The sequence below is a fragment of the Salvia splendens genome, chromosome 11, assembly GCF_004379255.2.
Source record: "Salvia splendens isolate huo1 chromosome 11, SspV2, whole genome shotgun sequence".
NCBI classification, from domain to species: Eukaryota; Viridiplantae; Streptophyta; class Magnoliopsida; order Lamiales; family Lamiaceae; genus Salvia; species Salvia splendens.
In genome coordinates this window covers 5655947-5676808 of record NC_056042.1, presented here as the reverse complement: position 1 = coordinate 5676808, position 20862 = coordinate 5655947, and the positions used below count along the sequence as shown (strand labels likewise).

Below are 20862 nucleotides of genomic sequence, written 5' to 3'. Positions count from 1 at the left end.
CTCAAATGAGACTCCTAAAGTGAGACGGAGGGGAGGGGGTTCTGGGATGTGGATTTTATTTCGTTGAAAGACGAATGTGTGACATGCGTCTCTTATAGAAACGCATGACGCTCATGCGTCGAAAGGAAAACGTGTTTTACTAATGCGACGTCAAATCAACGCATTCGGCACATGCGTCTTACTTGAAAAACGCATGACAGGCGTTTCATTAACAGCAACGCATGTGCGTCATGCGTCACTCCCTTTGTGGAATCAATAAAAAAACTACCCCTTTTATGGAATGTTTAAAGTTCTCTAAAAAAAAGAATTTTCTGGTGGAATGAGTTAGTAGAATGTGGGACTCTATTACCATTTATGGTAAAAGTAAACCGAGACTCTTATTCGCGGATGGACTAAAATGGAAAAACGGGACACCTATTCGCGAATGGAAGGAGTATATAAATGATTGACATCTCATGTTTGGACTATGGATTTTTTATGTGTTTTAGGATGAATACATCTAAATTAAGGATGCTTACGGATGATGATCAACAATGTGAGCATATTATAGCAGTACTATGGTTGTAATTAATTTCGAAACATCTTGGTCATATTATGGCGGTATACTATGCTACTGGCAATATATTACTCTATCCATTCCACGATAGGAGACACATTTGGCGTAGACACGGGTTTAAAAAATGTAAAGAATAGTGAGTTGAAAAAGTTAGTAGAATATGTGGTCCACTTTTTTATATTAAATTCTATCGTATGCATATTAGTAAAATAAAATACAACAAACAATCTAACAAACACCCGTCGCACAGTTGTGTTTTGGCTGCATATTAGTAAAATAAAATACAACAAACAATCTAACAAACACCCGTCGCACAATTGTGTTTTGGCGTCCGATGCTCCGTCCACGGTGTTTTTATGTCACAATTAATTAATCGGTTCAGAAGATAGAGCAAATACACAAGTGCATCTTGATCATTGCAATAGCACTAGCACTAGCACTAGCACTAGCACGTTGTAAAGACATAACAATGAACTGTTGCTATAGAAAATTATCATTTTTTCCACTCAGATTATTTGTTGTTCTCTTCAGAGTTGATGAGCATCTTACATATGTACGTGTATGTGATATTCATCAATTTTAATTGAATTGAACTAAATAAAAAAAAAAAAAAATTGTCACCTTGTTAATTGTGTTTTTTAGTTCAGTAAATTATACAACGAATTCAATAATTTTATACGTTCCTAGTTTATATTCAGTAAATAGGTTCTATGGTGAGGTAAATAGTGAACATAATATTAATGCAAAATATGAACTAGCTATTGAATTTAAATGAAGCGAATGGGTATATATAATAGTGAACTAAATGACACATTATGAACCACATCAATTTTCTACAATTGCTCATGAACACTTGAAGTTTACAATAATTCTTTCTACATCTATGTCCATGTTTTTGCTACTAAACATATCAATGGACTTTGTTAGAACAATCACTAAACATAAGGATTAGTTAGAATGACTAAGAAGTCGAAAACTCTTAAGAGTCTAGCCATGTAGAGTGGCTAGTTCCACACAACTTCTTTCTCGGTCACATGGGAACTTTGTCCAAACCAAACACACCAGTAATGTAACAAGCAACTCGAATGCCTCACCAAATTAATAAGTTGATCACTTTCCCAAAAAAATTACTTTCGCTATGTCATATTTAAACTGATTTCGAAGTGAAAAATATAAACAAACACAAATTCTCAGATATTAAAAGTAATCAAACTGACTTCCAGATTCCATACCAAACTTCTCCATAATTTTCCATAATATGCATCAACGCAATGTAATTTAAACTCATTTCCAATACCAAACTTTCCCATAATTCACCATCATTTGAGAAAAAATAATATACTACTCCAAACAAACAACACATTGTACTTAATTAGTGAGAATTTGAATAATTTAATAACATATCTAACCCAACTTCACAATCAACAACAGAGAACCAGCAAAACCCAAAATTTTATGGAAACTGAAAAATCAAAGCTCCATACTGTTTCTTCAATTTTCTTTCCATGCAGGTCTTATAGAATATCAAGAAAACAATAGAATATCAAGAGAACAGTACAAGAAATCATCTACGATCAATATAAATGTTGGAACAATACTCGTATTTAACAAGAAAATATCCACAATTAATATTCTATCTGACCAAAGAGAAGATAAAATCTAATGCAACCTTTAAATCGTAGATACAAGTCGCATGCCAAAGTTGTGCAATGCCAGATTGTAGCACTGACACTGGTAGAGGTGGGTAGGTACGATATACCCTACCAAAACCACCATACCGTATATCTTACCGTAAATTCGGTATGAGAAAAAATCATACCTTTACCTTACCAAAATTTTCGTTATACCTTATTTTTGGTATAGCGAATTTCCGTACCGATACCGTACCTCATTTTCGGTATACCGTACCGAAAATAGAGGGATACTGAAAATTCGGTATTTTCGGTACTATAAGGCCAGTATTTCGGTATTTTTCACCAACCATAGGCACTGGCAGCTCCTTGCAGTAGAATAGGGTATAACAGAGGTTGCTTCTCAAGTGTACATCACAATCCACTTCCGAGGCTTATAGTGAACAACAATAATTAGTTTTAAAAATCTGCAATAAATAAAACAACAGGATACAAGTGACTACTCACCGTTGAATCATTAAAGCAGTACCATGTCTTACGGACACGGACAAAACTCAAGTAGTGGTCTAAATGGCACGTGCACAATCATGCCAAATAGGGTGTACTTTGTGTCCACATGCAAAACGATAGACAAGGAATTTGATAACAAATCAAAACTACCATGACTTTAAAAATGAACAAACTACAAAACTTATATAGGAATTGTCAGTGACTCAAAACTTGAAGTGAAATTCTTCAGTACTATGAGATAGAGAAATGAAAATATTTGGTACATGCATAGTCACTTCTTGGACAATTTTGCTCTTGCCACAATGATCACCAGTACACGTAGAAAGCCGGGAGGACCTTGTGTATGAGTTGAGGGCATCCGGCAGAGTTGCATCCTTGAGTGGGAAGTGATAAACTAGAAATTCACCGTCCCTTGTAGACAACTTTTTACAATGTTTGCAAGTGATATGCAAGGAAGAAAAAACCTCTTATACATGGTTATTATCATAAAGTAAGCTAGGAATGCAAGTATGCAAAAAATAATGAAATAATAGTTTTTACTGTGTAGGTTGACAATCCACCAAACACCCGTCTCACGAGGGTGTTTTCGCGTCCAATGCTCCGTCCACAATGGTTTATGTCACAGTTAATTAATTGGTTCAGAAGATAGAGCAAATACGCCATTGCATCTTAATCGATATCCATGGAGAACTTATACTTTAAAAGACACGACAATTTGTTTGCATCAGTTTCAATGTTTTCATTAATCAAAATGAACAGCGACTTGAGGTAGCATCTCATACATGAAGAATCTGTATCATTGTAAGATTTTAGTTAGTCAAATATATAAAGCAACTCAAAATTAACAATTGCGATACGACTTACCATAACAGAACTTGGAGGAAATGATATTAATGAAGAAATCATCCGTATGGATCATACATTGGTTCACAGAGTTAGTAAAACTAGAACTTCTATCTTACTTAAGCTTACTGTGCCATGATAAGCTTCAATGACAAGCTTCAGGTCATCTCTTAGTTCGGCAAGGCACAAGATCTACTAACTTGACATTTTTCTGCAATAATAAACATAAAATTAATAATAGAATAGGAAAATAGAATTAGGAGGTAATCCACACAAATTTAGAAGAATTAGAAAATGTAATTAAATATAATAGAAACCAGCAATGTAAATTGAACCTGTTCAGTAGCTCCATCCATCTCACTTTTCAGTAGCTTCATCCGTCTTACTCTACACTTTAGCATCATGTATCGCAATTTCAATAGCTCCAACCAGGTCACTTCCCTGGTAGTAGAATAGAATACAAGGAGGTTGCTTCATAATTGCATCACAATCCACTTTCAAGACCTATACTTAAAGAAAAATAATAATTAGTTTTAAAAATCAGCAATAAATAAAAATAATGAGATAACAAGTCAGTACTCACAGTTGAATCATCAAAGCGGTACCATGTCTCACGGACACGGACAAACTGAAGTAGTAGCTGGACTCAGTGCCAAAAGGCACATGCAATATCATGCCAAATAGGGAGTAGTTAATGTCCACTTGCAAAATAATAGAGAGGGAACTTAATACCAAATCAAAATTGCCATGACTTAAAAAATAAACACAATAAAATGAAAACATAAATCCGGAATTGTCAGCGATGCAAAACTTGAAGTGAAACTCTTAGGCACTCTGAGATGGAGAATGAAAATATTTGGATACTGCAGAGTCACTTCATGGACAATTTTGTTCTTGCCACAATGATCACAAGTACCGGAGAAAGTCGGGAGGGACTTGTATATGACTTGAGGGCATCTTGCTGAGAGATGAATCATTGACTGAGCTAGAAATTCGTCTTGGTTTGTATAGATTTTACAATCTTTGCAAGTGATCTGCAAGTAAGAAAAAAACTTTAGGACACGTCTACAATCAGAATGCAAGCTTGGAAAACAACAAATAATGATATACTAATAGTTTTTACCGTGTGGGTGGAAATCCACCAAACACCCGTTGCACGAGGGTGTCTTGGCGCCCAATGATCAATCCACTATGGTTTAAGTCACAGTCGCAGTCGCAGTCGCAATGGTTTAACCCTAAACCCTCACTTAGCTGGTTCAAAAGGTAGATCAAATACTCATGTGCATTTTGGTCGATGCCCATGGGGAAAATATCGTTTGAAAGGGCAGCAAGTATAGTAGCATTAGTTTCAACTTCTCCATTCATCAATGTGAATAAGGATTTCGCTACATCTTATACAAGAAGGATGTCCTCCATTTTCATAATCGAAAAAAAATAATGTGATCAAATATCAGTTTGTCAAACACTAAAGCAACTAATTACCATAGCAGAACTTGGAGGAAATGATATCAGATAAGAAATCCTTCGCATGGATCATACACTGGATCACAGAGTTAATGAAACAAGATCTTCTAACATTCCTTAAGCCTAAATTTGTCATTTGTCGCGCCTCCAGCGCGCCATGTAGAATAAGTTTGTGTCGGAAATCTATTGGGTTGGGTCGAATGGGAAATGTACACAATTCAATAAAATTCATGACTTTTTATGCAACATTTAACTATAAAGATATTTTTCACATAATGGTGTACCAATATCGTGGACTTCGATCGTCCACCATTCACCTTTATCCATTTACAAAATTTGTTTTAAACTTTAATCACACTTCTTTGGCAAAACGCATCCTTAAGTCTTTGTACTTTGATTGTTTATTTCAATAGACCCTTTTAATTTTTTCATTTTAGTAAGTCCTTGTATTTTTATATTTGATATATTCCATCTAATATCCTAGTTGGAAAATATGAACATAACATAAATATTAAAAAAAGATAAAAATAAAAACAAAAATAAAAAAAACTAAAGAATTCCAAATCGTTAAAAGAAATTTGTTGTTTGACTATTTGAAGAATTAATATTCGAACTTCAAATAATCAAACAACACATTTCTTTCAATGATTTGGAATTCTTCAATTTATTTTGTTTTCATTTTTATCTTTATATATATATATATATATATATATGTTATGTTCATATTTTCAACTAGAATATTAAGTGGAATATATTTAAATAATTAATATATGATATGTTATTTTATAACGGAAAAGTTAACGGTTCCGTCAAATAAGAATTGAAATATATCGAATATAAAAGTACAAGGACTTACTAAAATGAAAAAATTGTACAAGGACCTATTGAAATAAACAACCAAAGTACAAGGATTTAAGGATGTGTATTGCCCAATTCTTTAGAATATAGTATATATTTTTTAATATTTTATGAATTAGATCAATTTTACAATCAGAAGTAAAATTAAGGTGTTAATTGAAATATATTTAGACCTCCTCTCATACAATTGACAGAATAATTGTTCTTAAAATCACGAATTTTAATTTATCACACGTCATTTAAACTTTAAATAATAAATTACAAAATTACAGTTTTTTGTAATTGTCTAGTAAAAATTAATTTGATGTGACGAAATCAAATACTAAAGTGATAACAAAATGTCTTCTAACTAAAAAAATACACCATTTTAATAACACCAAAAGTGAAAAAAAATAAAAACCTAACTCACACTCTTATAATTATCTCATAAGGGCTGATAATCTATAAGATTAGGATTTATAATTTTGGGTCATCAATTTTAATTTTGTGTATTATAATAATTTCTTATTTAAATTGACAAGTCAAATTTAATTGGAATTTCGAATTCGGAAAGAATCGACCGCCTGATTTGATGGCGGCCTCATCCCCAGTCAAGAGCAGCGGCGGCGCCACCGACGTCGCCGCGCCGCCCTCCCCCAAGTGCATCAAGTGCGGCAATGTGGCGCGTTCTAGGTAAACCCCTTCCCCTTTTTCTCATCGCAACCTTCAATGTAGGGATTTCTGCGTTCGCTTTCCAGATTCCAGTTCCTAAATCAGTCTAGTGTTGTACCCCGCGCTCCTAGAAGTTGTACTTCGTTCTGTTTCTGTGGCATAACTCTGCCCCGATTCAAGCACACCCTACTTCATGTTAATCAATGTTTTCCCAATTGCCCCTCTTTAGCACCTTCATACGTGAATTGCAATCAAGGGAATATCAGTGATTAGATTTTGTTGACTAGAAGGAGGTCAGTGGTTAGAATCTTATATTACCTCATATGTTAAAAGCTCTGAACTTTAATTGGTGTAAAAGATTCTCATGTACATAGGTGAGGTGACACTATTCGCACCATCACTATATTGCTTGTCAGGCCTAGCACGATGGTACGAAAAACCTAGGGAATTTTATACATGAACTTTGTGTTTCTATTTGCACAGTTGCACTCAGTCACTCTTATTAGGGAATCTAAGTGTTTCTGAATCTGAAGTATGCCATTCTATATGTGCAGTTAGTAGTTAATTATAGGATTACATATGTATGTTGTAAAATAGCTGTAGTTTTAGTCTAATAGTGCAGTTAAGAAACTTTGCTGTTGATTTTATTTAAATAGAGCTGCTGACATGTAGTAAGTTCTTAGATTTGATGTTTTGAAGATTATGTTGCATAATGGATTAATGGTTCATGTAATACATGTCTTCACTGAAACTCCTAAAGTTGTTATCACCAACTACTGCACCTTGTTTTCATCTATGGGATCATTTAATAGCTTATGTCTCAATGTGTTAAGTCATAATTGTATCTGAGTCAGCTTTTTCACCAAATTTCAATCTTTAGGAATCGTGCTTGAACTTTTAATTTTAGGATTCTTGGTTACTGAGGACAGAAGGCGTAATTGACTAATTGTTGCATTCGAACTCAAGGTGTTCCAAATAAGAATAGAAGAATGAAAAGTGATTCTAGTATGCCTGTGCCAGGGTTCTAGAAAATCGTTTGATGCATGTCAGGAAATGAAACACAATTAGCATTATAATTTAATAAGAAAACTCTAAGTGGATTTGCCTCTATGGATGTTTTGTTTATTTATCCTTGTCCAAGAGGCTGCTTCACAAACATACTTAAAAATCTAACAGACGTTGTCATATGTAGTATGTACTTTGTTCTCCTCTATGACCCCCCTTTTGCTTTACTGATAGTACTCTATTAGTTTTTGAGAAAAATGTTCTTTGATTCTTATTGAAAGAATATGTGCAGCCTTTAGTACAAGAAAATAAAATGTGCCTTTTCGAAATACTGATAGGCAAAGAGAAATTTGGTATTCTAATCAATTAGATCCAAGCTAAACAAGAATAAAGATTTTATAATCTGATGCATATCATTGATATGAAAAAACTATAGAAAGTTAGAAACCATCGCAATTTCTCACATATCAGGTTGGATCTTGACCCATTTCCGAAAAGAATGATGTATATAGGAAATGTCCATAAGATGTGCCTTTCTCGAGTCCCAACGGATGCCTAGGTGTCCACCTCTAGCCTCTATGATGCTCCTTTTAACTGCTATGGAACTATTATAGTAGGAGACTACTTATCTCATAAATTATACAACCCCTCGATGCATGATTGACAAGCTGAGGTTTTTGTCCCTTCCCCAAGGACCCCAACTATAGATGCAAAGAGTTGCAGCTTAAAATTTAGTTTGCTATCGCAGTAAATTTCTTCCCTTTGAAACAAAGATTGGATAGATGTGGTTGACTGTTTACATATATGAAAATATCATTTTCAAGTTTGCTCCGTGTTTGCTGATGTTGCATACAATTTTCTATTCCATCTATTGAGTTCATAACTGATTCCCGTGTCCTGGCTAATATTCTTGATGTGTGTCAAATGTGCAGATGTCCATACCAGTCATGCAAGAACTGCTGTGCAAAGGCACAAAATCCTTGTCATATACACGGTATGGTAACCCAGTCTCATGCTACAATCTACAATCCTTTGATTAGGAATTTAATTTTTGTGTGTCCCTCACAACATTTAAAACTGTAGTATCTCATATCTAAGAAAAAAATTAGTTGAATATTGACTTCCTACAATCCTAAACTTAAAAAAAACACTCATCAGAAAGATGAATGTTCATGATTCCCTTCTTCACTATGCATCATTTGTTAAGATTTATCTCATCATTAAGACACTAGAATATAAAGCTTGGTTTTTGATGTTATCTGAATGTGGTAAGTATTTAATATTACTCTATCTAAATACTTTTTCGTTAGCACTGGACTGTGCCTGATACCAAATTAAGTAATTTTCAAACCGGTGAACAAAACTCTTCAGCACTGTTCACATTGATAGAAATGTGATAGGATCACAGAAGATAGTATATTAAGAGATTTTTTCCAAATGATCTAGGGTTTATGTAGTGGATTTTAATCTGTATGGATATGCTTATACTCTCATGGAGAGAAGGTGATGTGCAAATTAGTGGCTAAACCAATGGAGGCAGATAGACAGCCATAGGTTCTTGGTGGATCTAATACCTAATTGCCTCCTCGAGGAAGCCTCTTCTACGGTGACCATTCTTAGCTACCCCTTAAAGATCCACGAAAGTATAGTACCTAACCTAGGTCAACCATGAATCATATTGGGTGGGGTTCTCTTTCTCATTCTGGCCAGAGGGTTAGTTGAAAACATTGTTTCTTTTCTCCAATACTTACAAGCTCAACTATACCTACTCAAGTCATTGAATTATAATTGTATTTGCAGTGTTGAAAGGAAACTCATCCTTTCCAGACAAACTGCCCTCTACCAGCTCCCCTCTCTTTGACCAGCAATCGTCTGATGCATCTCATTCAGGGTAAGTTGCAAAGCTAGTTGTTCAGCATAATCCATGTAGAAGATTTCTTTGTATGTGTCATTGTGTTTTATCTTTCATGTTTATTCAAGATGCATCATAATTACTGCAAGTTGGCTGCCCTTGTCAGCCCTTATATTTGATCTATTTGTAGATATATTTATACTGAATATAGATCTTTAGTACTCCCTCTGTCCCATGGAAGATGACCCCTTGGGCGGCACGGGATTTTATGCAACTTTATTTTGTGTGTCAAGTGGAGGGAGTAAAGTAAGAGATTAGGAATAAAGTAGTGATAAATGTGTTTCCATTTTTAGTAATGGGTCATCTTGGTTGGGACAAACCAAAAAGGAAAATGGGTCGTCTTCAGTGGGATGGAGGGAGTATTATATTGCTTGATATTACCATAGTAAGAAAGATGAGATTACCTCATTGTCTATTTTTCTATGTTTGTTTGATACTTTATCATGCATCTCCCACTTCACATTGTATAGCTCTTTTTTACTTATTTTTTTAGTTGCTGGAAGCCAGGAAGTTGTTAATCATGGGAGTTGAAGTTTGAAACTGTGTAGCTTAGGCTAACCGACTTAGTCTTTAATCTTCTATTGAACATCCTTAAAACTAGTAATTTCCTTATTACAGGAATTTTAACAGGCTTCGCCAACTTTCTAACAACTTTGCGCAGTTCAGTAACGTACAGACACCATTTCGATCGAGGAAGCCATTGACTAAAAAGGTGAGAAACTTTCTCCATTGAAATAATCTATTCATGGCCTAAAATCCTTTCGTATTTTCTTTACATGGTCAGGATGCACAAGTCATCAACCAATGGAGGTTCTCGAAGTTGAAGGAATTTAGGGATGAAAATATTGAAGCAGAGAGTGTAAGTTTTGATCGATACATGCAAAATGTTGGTTTACAGGAAGAGGTTTTCCGGGTGAGCTCTGAGTTTGATGAGCAGTCTTCTAGTGAGAAGTTGAGTTCCAATGGTGATAACAATGACACGATGGCTCGTGTCTTGAAGTTGAAGCTCAGATCAAATCCAGCAACAACTGACAACTTGAGAAAAAGGATTCAACACATTGTAGATCAAGGATTGAAGAAAGTAAGAAAGCGGGGAGACGTCAGTGATACAGAAGGAGAGGGCGAGAAAGCCACAGACTTAACTGATCTCATTGATAGGTTAAACAAAGCACAAAATGGGGATGAGCTGAAAGTGTGTCGGGAGAAGGCATCTCAGGTGGTTCCATGGAATACGAAAAAGAACGAAGCGGAGGCTGAAGGCGAGCGGGAAAATGATGATTCCTGTATCACACAAGAATCCCATTTCCCCACACCGAAGTGGGTAAATCAACTCACAATTGATCAAGAAGCTCTTTGCCGAATCGATGCACAATTTTCTTCACTTGAGGAGGTACAAGATTTGTAGGTTGAATTTGATTGTTTTCATCCACATTGGGGGTGTTCGGTTTGCAAGATTCTATCCGATATTAAATTTGTAGTGTGTTTGGTTCATTAGATTCAACCCTTCAACTTAATCCTAGATGGATAGTCTCATGATAATTAGTCATAGCCTCCCCCTCCAACTAAAATAATCCCACAACTTAATCCTAGACGGATAGTCTCATGATATTAGTCATGGCAACCGAACGTCACCATTGTACACTAGCTGATAGATAGTCAATGTGATTGATATTTTTTCTATCCAATTTTTTCAAAATGAAGGGATTAAAACTAGGGTTGTTAATTTTCTTTAATAGGAATGTATTAACTTGAAATACTAATGAATTTTTTGTATGATATGTGTAAACTTATTGTATACCAATTTGAAAATATTGGTGAAATATTTTCTGTATGTATAACCTAATCACCACCAATTTGTCTGCAATCATTCGATGATAAAATTGATATTAAGCTTCGAAATCCCTCAATAATTGTGAATCTTAGCATTGAAGTGAATATCCAAATCTGGACTTCAAACAATCAAACCCTATGCAAGCAAGCAAACACTGAACGGTCAATTTTCAAATTAAAAGAAATTTAAAACATATTGTAGTTCTCTAAAATTTTGAGTCTGGTTTACAACAAATTGCAATTTATACATTCATGCTGTCAAATTATACTTCAACCGCATAGACAACACACATATGGGTGCAATGTTTATACACAAATGGAGAAAGGAAATACTCTCAATCTAAAATCAATAATACAATTGGTACCTAATAATTTGCAATACAATACAAAATTTATACACAATCACATATGAAATTAATTGGTTGGGCTAAGTATTATTAGGCTTCGTGTTCTTATTGGGTTGACCCGTTAGAAACCTTATAATATTGGATTGGGTTTGTGTAGGGTTGAGTTCGGGTGACCATGAAAAATAATATTACTCCCTCCGTCCCCAATGAGTATGCACTTTGAGTTCGGTACGAGTTTTAATGTAAGAGAGAGATAGATAGAGAAATTTTTTAAGCATTGTTAGTGGAGAATGAGTCTCACCACATTAGAGAGAAGAAAGTTACAAAATTAGAATGTTCATACTCTTTGGGGACGGACAAAAATGGAAATAGTGCATACTTTTCAGGGATGAATGGAGTATTATTTTTATTCTTTAAAAAAAATAATTTTAGTTTCAGGTTTTGAAAATCAAGTGTAATCATGTAATATCAGGTTTTAATCACGTAAATCGAGTTTTAATAGTGTGATATCATATTTCAATCATGTAAATCAGATTCGGTAGTTAGCGGGTTGTTAGCATATCCTGTCAACCCATATTATGTCGTGCCGTTAATAGGTCCGTAACGTGTACGTGCCGGGTTTGGGTTTGAAGGTAGTAGGTCGGATTTAGGTTCAGGTCGGATTTAGGTTGAGAGTTTTCTTAACAGGTCGAGTTCGTATTAAACTTTATTAGTTTGGATCGTTATCAGGTTTATCCGATAACCATAGGCGAATCTAGCATTAAGCTAGGAGGGGCAAATGCCCCTGCTCGTATTTCCCTGTGTATGCATAATTACATTTAACATTTCACTAAATGCATATATGAATTCCTTGCTCCACTCCTACCGATAAGAATCCTACTCGTACGATTTGTCAGTGCTAGACTCCTGGGTAAAATGCAACTTTCTGCTCCACAAAATATAGCAAATGTTTATTCTTTATCATCAAAGTTTCAACACTAAGAAAATAATATTTGTCACTTTCTATAAACAAGAAAATGAATCATTGAAAAAATAGCAATTACGGGGTGGAGAAATTTTTCTATAAAAGCGAGTGGGAGGAAATTTCAAAATAAAGATAAGATCCTCTCCTACCACTAAATAAAGTCATGGTATACATTGCCACACCATTTTTGTTGCTAACATCCAAAACCTAAGAAATAATCCCACCAAACTGTCAATGTTAGGCAGCTGGCCTTAGTTTATTTTCTTGTACAATCAAATTGCTAAACTATGATCACCATTCACCAACAATATCTGCACACTTTTTTCATTTTAATTCACTTTTTGGAACACACTTTAATATGCTTTGATGTTGGTCTATATGAGCCACTTTTAGAGTTGTAAATGAACCAAGCTTAGCCATCCCCTGAGTTATTCCAAGTTTGGCTCTATCTTATAAGCTTCGAGCTCATTTAATGCAGCTCGGTTAAAGGCACACGCAACAAGTGGTTGTCCAACTCAACTACGTAGACAAACAAGCATAGACTTTGGCTAGAGCCACAAATTCCAGCCCAAAGGAAGATCCTTTTTTTCATGCTTATCCTAACACACAATTTAACAAACAAAATTACAAAATGTCAGATTATTCTCACCCACTCATATTCAGTGTCTTGTTTAACAAAGCCCACAAAAAGAGAAAGCCACTCATTAGTCATCCCACAGATATGGCTGAGACTCAAAACACCTAATTTTACTTCAACACTTTGGTTTAACCTCTTCCACATAGATTCCTCAACCAAAAATATAAATAAATATCTGGAGGCACTAATAAATATCTTTCTTGATATCATTTGAGGAAGTAAATACACTCAGGGTTAAAATATAGTAACAAAGTTAAAGCAAAGTGATTAACAACATTTTATGTGTATGATAGTTTCAAGGGCAGAGTGCATTGTAATATAACTATGCAACTTTCTTACCACATGATCAAGTCAAACAACATGTCTGCAATCATACATCTAATTATGTAGGAAAATCATGAAATTACAGCAGATTCTTTCACCCTGTATGAGGTGTGAAAAGTGTAAAAGAATACTTTGAAAAGGTTTGATCTTTTGCACTTTTTTTCTCTTCAAACTAGAGCCCACCAAAATTGTCTTGTTAGTGTCAGCAATAGGTTATCTATCTTCATATATAAACACCAGCACCCTTCATACTTTCCATACCTCTTTTCTCAGGAAAAAAAATGGCTTTAACACTTCATTCTTCCACCTCATTTATCAAATCCAAAGATAACAGAAGTTCTAGAGCTTCTGATGAATTCACTAGTGCGGTTAGCTTTACTCAGATGAAACCGCCTTCAAGCCAGCACCGAGCAATGCATGTAGCCCAACTTTCACCGGCAGAGGGAATCTCCTCACGTTCAGAAGAAATGAATGATCTGGTGGAGAAACTTCATGGAATGACAGCTCCTCATAGCCACAGCAATTCGAGGGTGCCTGTTTTTGTCATGCTACCGCTTGACACGGTATCTGTAGGTGGGAACCTTAACAAACCAAGAGCAATGTTAGCTAGTTTGATGGCCTTGAAAACCTCAGGAGTTGAAGGGGTCATGGTGGATGTGTGGTGGGGACTGGTGGAAAAAGATGGACCTCAGAAATACAACTGGGAAGGCTATGCTGAGCTCATGAACATGGTCAAGAAGGTCGGTTTGAAGCTTCAAGTCGTCATGTCTTTTCATCAGTGTGGAGGCAATGTTGGAGATTCTTGCTCGTAAGTCTCGTATTACCTCTTTCTCTGATATGATCTACTTACTATGCATAAGTTTAGCAGAAGATATAAAGATGAATATTCATGAGTAACACTATTATCTGGTTTTGTCATTGCAGTATTCCTCTACCACCATGGGTGCTTGAAGAGATTAGCAAAAATCCTGACCTTGTCTACACGGATAAATCAGGTCGTCGCAACCCCGAGTATATATCCTTGGGTTGTGATTCAGTAGCTGTGCTTAGAGGAAGAACACCAATCCAGGTCTATTCTGACTTCATGAGGAGTTTTAGAAAGAGATTCAAGGACTACATTGGAGAAGTTATTGTGGTAAGGGTTCTAATGCTTTCTAGCTGTATTACCTTTACCTCATCACTTATTAATGAATCACTCAATGATTAAGACTTCCAATGGTAGTGCAAAATGAAATAAGAGACAAGCTATTGGATTGGTGATCTTTGCTCAAATAGTTCCTATGATATAACTAGATCATACTAGGCTTACGAAAATCCTTAAAATCCAATTTGTTTTGTTTAATCAGGAGGTTCAAGTGGGGATGGGGCCCTGTGGAGAGCTGAGATATCCTTCCTATCCAGAAAGCAATGGCACATGGAGATTTCCTGGAATCGGGGAATTCCAGTGCTACGACAAGGTAATTCCTTAACGATTATCGCACAAAATGGATTCATATTCTTCGTGTGTCATTACTGAATTATGTATCTAAAACAGTATATGAGAGCATCACTAGCAGCAGCAGCAGAGGCAATTGGGAAAGATGAATGGGGACAACGCGGGCCTCATGATGCTGGACAATACAACCAGTTTCCTGAAGATGCCGGCTTTTTTCAGAGGGACGGTACGTGGAATAGTGAGTATGGGCAGTTTTTCATGGAGTGGTACTCCAGTAAGCTACTTGACCATGGAGAAAAGATCCTCGGAGCAGCAAATATAATATTTCAAGGCAGTGGAGCCAAACTATCCGGAAAAGTGGCCGGGATTCACTGGCATTACAAGACAAGGTCTCATGCAGCAGAGCTAACAGCAGGATACTACAATACCAGGCATAGAGATGGCTACCTACCGATAGCAAGAATGATGGCAAAACATGGTGTAGTCTTCAACTTCACTTGTATGGAGATGAGGGACGGAGAGCAGCCAAACGAGGCTAACTGCTCGCCGGAAGGTCTAGTCAGGCAAGTCAAGATGGCAACTAAACTTGCAGGAACAGAGCTGGCAGGAGAGAATGCACTGGAGAGGTATGACGGAGGCGCATTTTCGCAAGTGTTGGCGACTAGTAGATCGGATTCAGGAAATGCATTGAGTGTATTTACTTATTTAAGGATGAACAAGCGGTTATTTGAAGCAGACAACTGGAGGAATATGGTTGAATTTGTCAGAAGCATGTCCGAAGGAGGTAGAACCACAAGGCTTCCGGACAGTGACAGGGTCGGGACTGACCTGTATGTCGGATATATCAAGCAAAAAAATATGAGGAAGGAAAGTGAAGCAGCTCTTGTATAGTTGCACACATGTATATATGTTTAGGTGCATAAGTAAGACAAGCATGTATTACAAGAATATACAGATCCATGTAGATTAAGCATAAGCCAGACAATGAATATGGTTGCAGGACTATCTCGGTAGAAGATGGGAAAGAGTTATGAGCCCTCGAAGCAAGACATAACTGTTGCAAAAGGGCTTCAGCTAAAGGCAACTACCAGAAGTGTCCAGTGAGAACTGGAGAAGTTCATTTAGCTTTTGCTTATGTGCATAAAGCATTTCTATTTGTTCTTTCTTTATGCCTGTAGACTTTTGTTAAATGTGTCCTATTTTTGGGATTATATGAATAATTGTGATCATAGTGATTCTGATTGTCAAGAAGAAAACAAAGCTCATATGTCAATCTAATGATTAATTGTTTACATACTTTTTGTACTTTCTGAACAGCCTAGAAGCAACAGCACTTGATCATTATGGTAATGGTTCTTTCCATATTACAATAGCATAGAAATAACTTCTTTCCTAACATAATTACTAGCAACCAATGAATCAAGTATGGAGTTGTGGCTGTTTCAGAGATGGTACATCGAGTATTGAGTAGGAACTGGCCTCTTAGGAGGATAAACGTTGTCAAGTTGTTTCTTTATTTTCTGCAATTCAGTTTGGGATTTCGAACTTGCTCGGTAGCAACAAGAACTGCAAGGGATCTATGGCCGTGCAGCTTCACTTTCGTTCTCACAATTTACTTTTATGAGAAAGAAGATGCATGTGCAAAGTTGATGACAAAATGGCACTTAGGTAACGGTCCGAAATGATGATAGAAGGTGATTCTCAGTTTGCAGATGGTTAAAATCATCTTCAGTAAAGTGTACATCGAAAATATGTACCAATATGGGTGAGAAGGAGCGAGAGAGTAGTTGCAGGGCAATAAAAGAAATAAATACTAATGAATATACTTACAATCAATCAAAGAGGTAGTTGCTACAAGAATGAGCTTAACTCTTCTCTCCCCACTTTCTAATAATAACACTCTTCTATTATATGAGCAACAAAAATGAATGCAAATTGTAGCCGCACAGACTGGCAGATTCTGTCGTATTTACTAGTAAAACCCCTCAACTTCGACGGAGACTGACTCAACCTCTACATATATGTAAGAGAAAAAATGTTCTTCATTATGTATTTTGCATCAAAACATCCATGAATCAACCTTTAGCCTGTCCGGAAAAAACAGAGGTGATTTAAGTTTACGAGGACATATACTGTAAATTCTTTAGCTTAACCAAATCATGAATGACTTACCTTAGCCATTTGAGGCACCTGTCTGGAAGTACCAGCATCTCCGCTTCTTTTGAATGGCTTATTCAGGGCAGATGGAGTAGGTAAAGATGAAGGGGAGTCTGTTGGAACTGAAGAACTCCTTTGGGATTCTTCCAGTGCTTGCTTCAAGATCTCCACTACTTGACTCATACTTGGCCGATCTTTTGGAGTCTTGTTCAAGCAGCTATCAGCTAATTTTGCGATTCTTCTCGCAGCGGGTAGGGAATATTGGTTTTGGAGACGTGAATCCATGATCATGCTAAACCTCTTACCATCCACAGGGAACTGTTTCACCCATCCTAGTAGTTTCTGTTCTGCTGATGGGAGGTTTCTGTCAAAGGTCCGTCGCCCTGCGAGTATCTCATATAGGACAACTCCAAAGCTCCATATATCGCTCTTGACTGACAAATGGCCGGTCTCAACATATTCTGGAGCAGCATATCCACGTGTGCCTACAGGCTAACATCGAAGGAGGCAAAATCAAGAAACATGAGATCTAATGAGAAAAGACATGTACGCTAAATTAACTTCGGGTATATGACTTCTGCAACTGAAGCACTTAGTATGTCAGGAGTATTAGATAAGGAGCATATAGTATTGATAACTGTAGCCTCAATAAGAATAAAATTGCAAATATCTAGAAAAGTGGAAAATTACTGAGCAATCTACGAATTTCATTAATGTATCTGTAGAATAACATTAAAGAGATATCATATATGTATTGGAGAGAAACATATTCTGTCATAATATTGCTTCACTTAATAGATAACACAGAGTCATTACAAGATATGTTCTATTTAACATAAATATAAACAAACTCTTTGACAGTATCAAACTTTTCCTTGTCCAGCGACAAAAAGAAACAGAACAATGCTTTCAGACTACAACATTGAGATTGAATTTACCCCCCAAGCAAGGAAGTCTTTAAAATCAATGGTTTTCAATAGTTTCTAAAAAGCAGTATCACAGTCTACTATTCAACTGTTAAGCATTCCATCCATTTACCGCAGTAGAGACATGAGTTCGGTTTCCTGTAGGGCCTTCTCTTGCTAGACCAAAGTCAGAAAGTCTGGGATTGAAGTCCGTGTCCAGTAGAACATTAGATGATTTGAAATCTCGATAAATCACCTATACATGTACGCGTAAAAATAAACTAAGAAATAGTTATATGAAAACAAACTGTGAGACATAGTATACATGGACATTAGACACCCTGTTAATGCATGTCTGCCTCACCAAGTGATCTATGTCTAACATTTGAGTACCTTTTATATTTATGTTATGACGTAAGAATCCCAAAGAGTAATATACATATACAATGACACAGCATATGATGGATGTGCTACACTAGAATCTTATAGAAACATTATAAGATTGAAGTTCAATATCTTCAGGATTATACATGGATTCAAGCAACTCAAGTTCAATAAACACGTCTAGCCTACAAAACCTTCTACAAACCCTGTATTTTTTCCAAATACGTACCTGGACTTCCAAACCCTCGTGCAGATACGCCATTCCTTGAGCAGCTCCAAGGATAATACTTAGTCGCCTTATCCAAGGAATCGTTGGCACAGACCTATTAAAAAGATGGTCTTCCAAGCTTTTATTTTGCATGTACTCATAGACCAACAGACGTTGGATGCCTCTTTCGCCATTGACTGCACAATATCCCAAAAGCTTGACTAGATTGGGGTGATCTAGCACTCCAAGGAATTGTACCTCTGCAATCCATTGCTTATGGCCCTATAAGCCAGATGAAAACAGAATATCAGCTAAATAAAGCTTAAGTCTGAGTTTGATATTCTCATGGTTCACGCCTAAAATCCATACAACTTGAAGTGGTACTTTTCTCTAGTCTATTCTATCATACTAACAGAGTCGAATTCATTCATAATGCTAAAGAGATGTCGAGCTCGAGCATTCGGGAGATCATAGAAAAGTCTCATCACTAATTCTCCATTCCTACATTCTGCAGATGTCATAGCAAGTTCTATCGGAATATGAATATTCTCAGGAACTAAGGGTTGAAGAGTATAGATAAGTTTCGTTACAATGTGGCATGTATATATTTATATATCTTGTAGCTGCTCTAGTTGATGAATTTCTGGTAAATAAAGACGATTGAAATTCGAAAATTCACTCCCAACAATAAATTAAGCTCCAGAATAGTTAGTCGTAAATCAAACTCTTGTAAAGGCTACAATGCCTAATTCTGCGAGAAGCAGAGGTGAGCAGCATATGATAATAGAATAATACCTGCAGGCCCTGCGTGTTGAGCTTCTTGATGGCAACAATGATGGGAGGGCCGTCGCCTCCATCAGCGGGCATGATCGAGCCCTTGTACACGCTCCCGAACCCGCCCTCTCCGATCTTAAGCAGCCTATTGAAATTATTGGTTGCTTCTCTGAGCTCCGTGAGAGAGAAAACCCTCAGGCTCCCTTCCCTCTCTCTATACATTTCCGGTATGCTCCGAGCGGAGGGAGACGGCAGAGAGCCAGTAGATTTAGCCGCGCGATTAGTGCCTGCGCCTGAATTGTTGTCTCTATTACTGGTGGCGCCTAATTCAGGCGCGGAATTCCCGCCTCTTTTGCACTTACGTTTGAATATGTCGAAACAACTCATGATTTTGCGATCACAATTCACAAGGGCTCAGCTCTGAAAATCGGAAAGGAGTGAAGATTATGATGGTGATGAAGGTAGGATTGAAGAGTGGGAAACACAAAAAAGGAAAAGAATTGCTCTGGATTTCCGATCAAAATGGTGAAAATTCCGCATGTAGAAAATAAATCAGGATTATTACTTATTAGATAAGTGAATATCAGGCTGAGAAGAAAATTAGAACTTCATAGAAATGCAGTGGCAAAAGAAACGTATGTGACAGGTAAAAGCAACTGGATAACACAAAGCGCAGCTCTTTCTCTCAGGGAGAGAGAGAGAGAGAAAAAAAAGCGCGTAAAAGGAATAGTCAAATGAATAGTGGAAACGGTAAAATTGTTACTCGTTTTTCTATTTTTAAACGTTTTCTCATGGCAGTAAAATTGTTTTCGAGTAATATTTCATATTTTTCAGTTATAATGGAACGAAAGAGAATATTTTTATAACAATATATAGAGTTGATGAAGCGGCGAATTTTTGATGTTTGTAAATGCAGGAAATAAATGAAGATCAACACAGAGATTTTACGTGGTTCGATTTACTGAGGTAAATCTACGTCCACGGGGAGAAATGGGGGCAGGTTTGTATTGCTTGATCTGCGAATTACAGCTTACAACACTGGCCTGCTTTATGATATTCTCTCTAGAGAGCTTTTTCGAATTTAACAGAAGAAGACGTTATCTATCTGACCTAGGTTCTATTTATACAGTGAACCAAGATCGTGGCATGCAGCATTTATTAGGTAGTGGATGTCGTGGAGATCGTGGCGACCTTGCATGGGTCCACTATCCTGCATGAGTTAATGACTGCTTGACACCACTAAATAGATCGTCGGTGTAGTGGAGGTGGAAATCTTGCATGAGTCCACTATCTCCTAGTTCGGTCGAATACTGAGACCGAACTGCTGAATTATTGCCGAGCAGCTTTTGCCGATCTGAGAGTAGAGCTTGATGCCGACCTGAGAGCAGAGCTTGATGAGTTGGCTTTCACCGAGCTGTAGGCTGGGGCCGAACTCTTTGGTTGTGCCGAACTGAACTCTTTAGTCAC

The 20862-nt window shown here is 36.6% G+C and overlaps 3 protein-coding genes across 3 annotated transcripts; 2 read left to right on the top strand and 1 right to left on the bottom strand.

Annotated features, from left to right (window-relative positions):
- The first annotated feature begins 6348 nt into the window (after positions 1-6348).
- Positions 6349-11216, top strand: LOC121753980. The gene is made up of 5 exons (XM_042149293.1): positions 6349-6534; positions 8451-8512; positions 9319-9409; positions 10049-10142; positions 10215-11216. The coding sequence occupies exons 1-5, from the start codon at positions 6434-6436 to the stop codon at positions 10833-10835; spliced, it is 969 nt and encodes a 322-aa protein (XP_042005227.1). The 5' UTR covers positions 6349-6433; the 3' UTR covers positions 10836-11216.
- A 2570-nt stretch (positions 11217-13786) lies between these two features.
- Positions 13787-16259, top strand: LOC121753566 (beta-amylase 3, chloroplastic-like). Its single transcript, XM_042148777.1, has 4 exons — positions 13787-14340; positions 14457-14667; positions 14879-14989; positions 15067-16259. The coding sequence occupies exons 1-4, from the start codon at positions 13814-13816 to the stop codon at positions 15856-15858; spliced, it is 1641 nt and encodes a 546-aa protein (XP_042004711.1). The 5' UTR covers positions 13787-13813; the 3' UTR covers positions 15859-16259.
- Positions 16260-16754: 495 nt separating this feature from the next.
- LOC121755901 (probable serine/threonine-protein kinase PBL19) lies at positions 16755-20063 on the bottom strand. Its single transcript, XM_042151342.1, has 5 exons — positions 19417-20063; positions 18643-18903; positions 18163-18285; positions 17140-17616; positions 16755-17054 (listed from the first exon to the last, which is right to left on the bottom strand). Exons 1-5 carry the CDS (start codon positions 19780-19782, stop codon positions 17043-17045), a joined length of 1239 nt encoding a protein of 412 aa, XP_042007276.1. The 5' UTR covers positions 19783-20063; the 3' UTR covers positions 16755-17042.
- Between the last annotated feature and the right edge of the window lie 799 nt (positions 20064-20862).

Bases quoted from the DNA above. Each gene is read 5' to 3' on its own strand.
- LOC121753980 (XM_042149293.1), top strand. From the start codon at position 6,434: ATGGCGGCCTCATCCCCAGTCAAGAGCAGCGGCGGCGCCACCGACGTC. The intron at 6,535-8,450 runs GTAAACCCCTTC...TCAAATGTGCAG, and splicing joins GGCAATGTGGCGCGTTCTAG to ATGTCCATACCAGTCATGCA. The intron at 8,513-9,318 runs GTATGGTAACCC...TTGTATTTGCAG, and splicing joins AAATCCTTGTCATATACACG to TGTTGAAAGGAAACTCATCC.
- LOC121753566 (XM_042148777.1), top strand. From the start codon at position 13,814: ATGGCTTTAACACTTCATTCTTCCACCTCATTTATCAAATCCAAAGAT. The intron at 14,668-14,878 runs GTAAGGGTTCTA...TTGTTTAATCAG, and splicing joins ACATTGGAGAAGTTATTGTG to GAGGTTCAAGTGGGGATGGG. The intron at 14,990-15,066 runs GTAATTCCTTAA...TATCTAAAACAG, and splicing joins AATTCCAGTGCTACGACAAG to TATATGAGAGCATCACTAGC.
- LOC121755901 (XM_042151342.1), bottom strand. From the start codon at position 19,782: ATGAGTTGTTTCGACATATTCAAACGTAAGTGCAAAAGAGGCGGGAAT. The intron at 18,904-19,416 runs GTATTATTCTAT...TCTGGCTTATAG, and splicing joins TCAACACGCAGGGCCTGCAG to GGCCATAAGCAATGGATTGC. The intron at 17,617-18,162 runs GTAAATGGATGG...CTTCGATGTTAG, and splicing joins GAACTCATGTCTCTACTGCG to CCTGTAGGCACACGTGGATA.